We start from the raw sequence: 8,254 nt of genomic DNA, 5'->3' as shown, positions 1-8,254 counted from the left end.
CTGTTACATTCAAGAATTCCTAGTCATTAGGACTCTAAATAATTTCTGTTATTTCCTGTTTAAATCTTTCTGATTTCTAGATATTCATGTTAACTATTTGCTGATTTGTAGTTGAGTTGAATTAGTCAACTAGCTGTTAAGATTATTCCTATTTTGTTGGGAACTTCAGTTGTATTGTGGCCTATTTAAAAGGGAAGAGAATAACAACAAACACGCTTATCTTTTGCTAGCACTTTGGTGTTTTCATTGGAGGTTCTGGTTCCCTCGAAGTAATCAGAGTATTTTATCTTGTTTTCATCGTTTGGGGTTTTCTTTACAATCCTTCAAAATAGGTAAAGGAAATCCCTCCTCAACCAGCCAGTACGTACCAAAACCCCTTGGTTTTCATCTCTCTTTAACTAAGCTACATGACAGACTCGATGGAAGGTCAGCAAACAGCTGCAAATTTGTACCCAGAAACTCCTAATGAATGGTCGATGGGTAATTGCCCTTCTAAAGGAAAGAGAGAGACAAAACACTTGAAAAGAGTATATTACCTGGAATATCCACTGCCTTTAGGGAGAATTTTATCATAACTAAAATAACTTGATATTAATATAACTAAGAAAATAAGTTATACAGTGAACATGTTTATATGATTAAAAAATAAACATGAACACGGATCTTCAGGCTGAGTAGAAAATAATTAATTAAAAATTGATAATTATGTGATTGTATGAGTAGAAATTGATAATAGTATGATTAAAAAATAATTTTAAAACAAATATGCGGTGAGCGTGGATCGAACACGCGACCTTCAGATCTTCAGTCTGACGCTCTCCCAACTGAGCTATCCCCGCTTGGTTGATCAAGTCACCAATGAATAAAAGATATTCTTTGCATTACAACATGAACAAACCAAACTAAACCGGCTTCCATCCAAAATCTAACTTTACGTTGAAGTATCAATTACATCTGAAAGACACCAAGGTCATTGTTCCTAATCTCTAACTATTTTCATCAATTAATTTAGGTTGTTCTTTATAAAATATAGTTTTCTTTTTCCTGCCGACAGACCTAGCATCTTAGCCTTAAAGTGTTGGTTTCAAGATGGTTTCATCAAAAGTACTAGAATCTGGCTTCACATGCTTGGTTGGTTTGCCCATCGATTTCGCACTGGGAAACAAATCTAAGTATGGCCAAAATTCATCACTGATCCCAAAGTTGACGCCAATCTGGCACTTCAGCAAAGTAATTTCTTGAATCAAATTTCAGCAAGTCAATTAGCACTATTTGTAGATTCCAGCTCTTCATTCTCCTTTGTCCACCATGAGTTCCTTTAACAGTCTTCCATCTCATACCACAAATGCGATCTAATGCTTCAGAAATCATATTGTAAAGAAAGGGTACGAACATTATCACTTCAACTAAGTCTCTCAAAGGAATGAGAATGACAACAGTTGGAATGGTATTTAGCAAGCCGATGCAAAATCTCTATCCGCTCTGTCCAATCCATCAGTAACTTGAAGAGTTTCAGTGAAAAATCCCCTGCGACATTGCCCAGATTATCCTTTTTGATGTAAGACATTGCCCAGATTCTCCGAACCAATTTGCATGGTACCCCTTACTTCATGTTCCTTGTTGTGAGCAAGTGCACTTATGCACTCTCAAGAGCCCATTCATAATTTATTACACCTTGCATTTACTTAAAGAAAAATTCCATGTTTCACCTAATTCAACAGTATTCTCAACCTCCTTGTCTCCTTCAAGATTAATGATTTTCAAGTGCAACTCATAGTAAACTAGTTCCATGCCAAATGCAATTTCAAAAAAAAAAATCCAGAGAAATTTACCAAATTTATAAAGTTAGATCAATCAAGTCGTTGGTTCTCAGATAAAATTATAGGAAAAACACTTGCATTTTCTCCTCCTTTTCCATCCAAAATGCTCTTGAACAGTTCCTCCATTTTATTTCTTCTCTAATTTCAAGTCTTCATACACCAAGTCTGTGCCTCACTACAGTCACTTTTGAAAGATTCAAGCAGCAAGGTATTTAAATTCCCCAGCAGTGCTTGGATCATGCATGGTTAGAACACTACTTATTTTTCAATGGGAACGCATCCAACATTGATAACAAAAGCCTTCTAAGAACCTTTCAGCTGCAAAACCTTTGATATGGTCAAGAATTTCCATCATTCACCAACCAAAGCACCTTAGTGCTTAAACCCAAACACATTTTAAAAGAAGGTGGGTACACAATCATAAATTTCTATCCTTTAACAAAGAAGGTCCAAGAACCAAGACTTGAGACAGCATTGTACTTAATTGGGCTCCTTTCATTTAATAAAATAAATTAGTCTTTTAGCATTGTGAGGATCCGTGTGGGTGTGTGCTTAATCCCACATCGGTCATGCACATAGTAGATCTTGGGTACTTATACAAGGCCAAGGAACCTAAGTAATACTTTTTGGCTAGTTTTTTTGGATGAGGATCTGAGTTGTGACAAATGGTATCAGAGCAGATCTAGCTCATAGCATATATAGACTAGGAGACACTGCAGCACGAGCTTATTGAAGCTGACCACGGGTCAATCATGGTGCTTGTGATTATATTTTAATGAATTTGAACCCTTAGCCCGACGAAGACGCTAGGGCTTAAACGGAGAGAGTATGTGAGGATCCATGCAAGTGTATATTTATTCCCACATCAGCTATGTACATGGTAGATCTTGGATAGTTACATAGGATCAAGAAACCTAAATAATACCTTCCGACTAGCTTCTTTGAATGAAATCCTAGGTTGCGACAAGCATACTTCAAAATATAGTACAACACGAACCTCAAGAAAAGAGGCGTGAACGAGGACATAAATGAAAACTCAGACATATCATAGACTCATCGAACAACATATAACACCAGACAAAAGCATGCCTAGGTTTTCTAACAAAGCGTCAGTGATAGCAGAAACTCTGGAACACGAAGAAAGGCAATAAAAATTGTACAACATACAAAAGGATGGAGATTTTACCAGTGAATTCAAGAGATAATAGGAGATGCTCGCATAGAAAAACATGGTTTGATTAATGTCTTGGAGATCAACCATCTTCAGTAAAAGTGACTTGCAGAGATAAAAAAAAACCTGCCAAGAATGAAAAGGCAGCATGTGAGTTGAAGCCTGAACATCCTTCTGTCTTAGCTGGGTGAATATCATCACAGGGAACCGAAGGCATGGTAGAAAGGGTGATGAGAGGCCAAAACCAATTCCACATCCCCCCAGATTCAATGAGCTAAAGTAGCACTCGTAAAAAAAAAACTTATCCTCTGTCAGGGTATGTGGCAACACTTCTTTTATGGCTAAAAGGAACTTTACAAATTGTTTTGATTCTTCAACTCTGAGGTAGTACATGAGTTAGGGGCTAGGATTTTTAAGTCTGCCATGCAGTCCATTCAAATTCAGTTTATCTCTTGCAATAAGGACAGAGCCTTAAATCAGTCTCAAAATTTCCTCATTTTTCTTTTTCTGGATAGATGTATAGGCCTAAATATGATGTAATTGGAAACTGCATCAGGTCAATGTTTTATCTTCTAGTTTGATTGGGATAAACCGGCACCTTTAGGTTATAATAGGTGTGATCTAAGTGATGATGCCTTTTGTTACTTCTGAAGAAGTTGTTGTCAGTGAAAGAAACTAGTTCTCATTCCCTGTTCAACAAATATAAACAAAATAATTAAGCCACTAATGCAATTTGCAGTATACAAGATTGATTTCTTTACCCTCTTATCTATTTTGCATTATAAAGCAAATAATTTAGTTCAAGTTTTCTCCATAGTAGGAAGGCTTTAAAAATAAATTAGAGAGGAAAAAACGCTTTGATGCATAGTTACTAGAATAGGAAATGAATGAAGGAAACTAGGAAGGCAAGAAAATAAAAGCAGATTCTTGGAAAGAGTAAAACCTTCTGACACAGGAAAAACCAACCTTGAAGAAGTATTCTTCAAAAAATTATAAAATAACATTTGTTTTTTTTTTTTTTTAATTTGCTTTCTCAGCTTCCTTACTATAATGTGACCATCTTTTTCGCTTATCCAATTAACAATCTCCAAGAGATGCCCCATTTAAAATTTAGATTCCATCAATATGTAAGATACTAAACATGTCATAATCCTTCAATTAGAAAACTCATCAAGAACTGCAGGAATCACATATTTTCTCGTATTTTTTCTACTCCAATGAAACAGGTTTCCAGTTCATTATTTTGCTTTCCCAGATGAGTTCTTTAAAAGCCCTAATAGAGTGTGAATTGAGATTCCTGCTAGGCTGCAACAATGCTTTTCTTTTCTTTTCTTTTCCCTTCTTTTTCAAAGGAAACTCCTGCTACTCTCTTCTGGTGATAATTCTCAATCCAATAATTGAAATTGAAATTGAAATCTTTTAAAGTTCAGGGGACAAGGTAGTCTAAAATAAAAGCTGAAAGAAAAAGAGTTCTCGAGAATCCTCACCTTGGATGTACCTAGAAAGATTTCGGAAGACATGCCATCATTCCTCCGTCCCCCACCCACCGCCCCTCCCTTTTCCTTTCCCTTTCCCTTTCTTTTACTCTCCCTGTGTGAACTACTCCTCCTATCTCTCTCACCCGCCTTCATGGCTACACCTGCGAGAGATCCTCCAGACCACCCGCCAGAATCCCGTGCTCCACCGCCGTCCCCGGTTGCCGCATCACCCACCGACGGATCGGAGTCACCGGAAAAGGACGAGCTCACCGGATTTTTGGCCGACTCCCTCCGCGTCCCCAGACTAAACTTGCCGGACCGGATCTTCCCCCGAGATCCAACGCCATGGAATCCTCCAGAAATAAATTTCCAGGCATTGGTATCGTCGCAAAATGACGGATCAGCCATGGAGCTTCTCAAGTCCACGTGGTCGGCGTTTGGGTGCTTCCAGCTCGTGAACCACGGCATCCCGCGGGATCTGACTGCCGCCGGCGAGGTCGCCGCAGCCGCGGCGTTCGGAATTCCGGCGGAAAAGAAGAAGGCGACGGCGAGGTCGCCGGAGAGGCGATGGGGATTTGAAGTAGAGGTGGAGGAGGGAGGCGAGGAGTTCTTTTGGTATCGGAGTGGGATGAGAGAAGCATTGGCGGGAATCTGGCCCCACGAGTACGAGGATTTCAGGTAAATCTAACATAAATTCTAATAATTTCCCCCCTTTCCCTCACCTCTTCATCACGATTGATGCATCTCGATCGTGATCTGACGGTTGTGAGGTGATGCTATGTTATAAAGTAATCAGATCACCACTAGGTAACGTTACCTTCTTTATTTCAAAATACCGAATTGCCTTTCCAGTGATAAACTTGAGGGGTTATGGGTGGAGATTGAGAAGATTGCAAGCAAAATGGGAGAGATTTTATTGGAGAATAATGGTGCTGGTGGTGCCTGGATGTGCAGTCAGCGGAGAAGGGAAAGGGGAGTCGAGGGCTCGATTCTTTGCCTCCATAAGCACCATCGGAATAATTTGGATGGTGGATTAAAGAACGAAGTATTACGAATGGCGATAAGGAGCTTGGATTGCTTGCACAGCTTCTGTCTGCATATTTGTGGAGAAGCTTCAGAGTTTCACATCTACTCGAAGAGAGGTTGGTTCCGGTTTTGTCCGGGCAAGGAGGCTATTATCATCACCGTCGGTAACCAGATCAAGGTGATTGCTTTATAAGACTTATTATTCTGTTATTGCAGTAGATTAGACATTTTGTTTGACTTATCACATGAAAATTTTTTGCTAGCTCATCGAGTTCTCATGGGCATAATATTGTCACTTGGCCAAATTAGCATTAAGAGAGAGAATGATATTAAAGCATCGTCAAGTAGTGATGCAATCCATGCATCTCTATTACTCCAATCTTTATCGTGCAATTAAAAAAAGCAAAATGATGGTTATAGAGCAGATGTAGTGAAATTTTTTTTTTTGAGGTGTCTGTATTCCCCTAGCACTTCGGAACCAATACAAAATCCTATACAGTCGACCTGGATTTGAAGAACCATCATTGGTTGCTCACACATTGAAGCATTTTTGGATATCAAAGTGTGAAGTAATTGATGTAGTTTAGCTCACGCAGGGGGCCACAGGCCCACATTTCATGCTGTGTCAATTTTGAGTCTCATGAAAAGTTCTGCACTCATCTTACAAGGTCTCAACTTTTATGATATGTTCTCAAACACTAAGTTATTATTGATCACACGCATGAACCCTTTGTTGCCTACATTCCCATCATTTAATAGACTTTCTGATCTCCCCATGCTTGTTTCCTTCAGGCATCCACTGGTGGGCTCTACAAGCACATGATTGGAAAGCCTGTTTACAAGGATGGCGAACACCATGACTCCATCTCCATATCTTTCCTCTACTTTCATCCAACCATTAATGTGCGTGGGGAAAAAACCATCTCGCTCACTCAACAAGTCATGATAGCAGCATGCTTGGTTCTCCTGTATCCCATTATAATTTATCTATATGGCAGCATCTGATACTTGATTGCAATAATCGTGTTTCCCTTCAAGTTAGTATTGTTTGCCACTTGTCAGAAAGGATTGGTTCTCCTGTCGCCTGCATTGAGGAGCATTGCTTTACCCAAACAGTGTTTGAGTAATTGCAGAGAGTAAGGGCATATGGACTGCATTTAGTTCTGGGCTGGAGATTGATGCATTGATTTCCATTTCTCATGATGTAGATAGCTGGATTTTGCACGATATTACATGCCGCTGTTATCTGATGGAAAGGAAGAAAGATCTGCAGTAAGCTGCAAAAGAGGGGGAAAAGAAACTGGATATTGATACATTGGCAGCTGACAACCTTGGAGAAACTTTGCTTCTTTATTTTGTTGTTGTTGTGGGGGAGATTTGCTTGATTTCCATTTTATCAGAAGTTTTGGTTTATCTGGATTCATTTGAATTGAATCGAATTAGACGACATCCATACCTTGTCCAAGTTGATACCAGATCCTAATGTAAACCTACATCAAACTCCGACTTTTTAATTATTTTTGTGAGTCAAGTCCTAGTCATATTTGAAAAAAAAAATTATATATATATTTTCTTTTTTATTTTAATTTTATAGGACATACTATATTAGTTTATTGATTTGGTTGCTATTTTATTAACATTTTCAATTTTCAGGATTGTTATATAATAATAATAACCATTATTAGTGTTCCAATAGAAAATTATGTATAATAGTTAAATGGCATCATCATTATCATCATCATAGTTAATGTTGTGAAGAAAAAATAATCATTAGATGACTCTAGTTGTGTTGATAATGGAACAGACTGTTCTCAAGACCAAGTTGTAGCAACCCAAAGCCTCATCCAAAATAGTTAGCCGAAAAATATTATTTAGGTTATTTGATCCTATATAAGTACTCGAGATCTATCCAGTAAATAATCAATGTGCATGAGACTAAATATACACCAACATGGTTTCTCACATACGCTAGATGTTGTTTGATTCGATGGAGGAATGGCATAAGACTACATCAACAAGTCCTGTTTTCCTTGTCTTATCTTCTACACGATAATTATTTTTAACAACCACAGTTGCATTCTATCATATAAACCAATAGACAATATTAAACAGCTAGGAAAGTGGGTTGCAGTGGTGATAGTCGTTTAATTAATGGTCCTGGCTAACAAGCTTTGAATTTTATATCCAGTCTTTACTAGGTCCACGCGATTATGTATCCTTTTGGGCTCTCCCATCGGTTGGAAAACTCTTAAACTCCAACTATCTGATCTTGACCCGAAGATCATGGATAACCGCGCAAGCGTCGTGATCCGAGTTCAGTGTATCTGCAAAAGGGTGCACAGCTATATTTTTGATGGTTAAACTTCCAACATTTGTCTTCCTCTCAAATTGGATTCCAGCTATTTCCCCAGTTTGTAGGTGTTGTAGCCACCAGATTGAAAACTTGAATCATCCCCTCTTACGGGATTGTGCTGAAAATCCTATAAAAATAGGGCCTATTGACCCATCTGGCCTACATTTTATGAGAGATTGTCCAAACTCAACCCAGAGAAATTGCCGGAAGAAAAAATAACAAAAAAGATCCCTGTAGGTTTTTTTTTTTTGTTTTTCTTCTCGCAGGCCTGAGTAGTGTTTGCTTGATACAGGGCTATATTTAAATGGATGACCCAATTCATGAATCCTACAAAATTTTCAGCTCGATTTAAAAGAAATATCCAAATAAGCCCAGGGCAGCATCGGACCGTGCCGGGCCCGGCCTG

At 38.5% G+C, this 8,254-nt stretch overlaps 1 protein-coding gene and 1 non-coding gene across 4 annotated transcripts; one reads left to right on the top strand and one right to left on the bottom strand.

Annotated features, from left to right (window-relative positions):
• Positions 1-766: 766 nt before the first annotated feature.
• TRNAF-GAA lies at positions 767-839 on the bottom strand. The gene has a single exon. It is a non-coding gene; the product is annotated as a tRNA-Phe (tRNA).
• A 3,617-nt stretch (positions 840-4,456) lies between these two features.
• On the top strand, positions 4,457-7,061 carry LOC103697621 (1-aminocyclopropane-1-carboxylate oxidase-like). Of its 3 annotated transcripts, none has more exons than XM_039125389.1 (3): positions 4,457-5,147; positions 5,322-5,673; positions 6,704-7,061. In XM_039125389.1, exons 1-3 carry the CDS (start codon positions 4,510-4,512, stop codon positions 6,743-6,745), a joined length of 1,032 nt encoding a protein of 343 aa, XP_038981317.1. In that variant the 5' UTR covers positions 4,457-4,509; the 3' UTR covers positions 6,746-7,061. The 3 variants fall into 3 exon arrangements, with proteins under 3 accessions (XP_038981317.1, XP_038981316.1, XP_008777750.2); XM_039125388.1 differs by having other exon boundaries at positions 4,460-5,147; positions 5,424-5,673; positions 6,288-7,061; XM_008779528.2 differs by having other exon boundaries at positions 4,462-5,147; positions 6,288-7,061.
• The last annotated feature ends 1,193 nt before the right edge of the window (positions 7,062-8,254 follow it).

Source organism: Phoenix dactylifera, chromosome 4 (assembly GCF_009389715.1).
Source record: "Phoenix dactylifera cultivar Barhee BC4 chromosome 4, palm_55x_up_171113_PBpolish2nd_filt_p, whole genome shotgun sequence".
NCBI classification, from domain to species: domain Eukaryota; kingdom Viridiplantae; phylum Streptophyta; class Magnoliopsida; order Arecales; family Arecaceae; genus Phoenix; species Phoenix dactylifera.
Note: the sequence above shows the minus strand (reverse complement) of the source record. Positions and strands in the feature narration are given on the sequence as shown.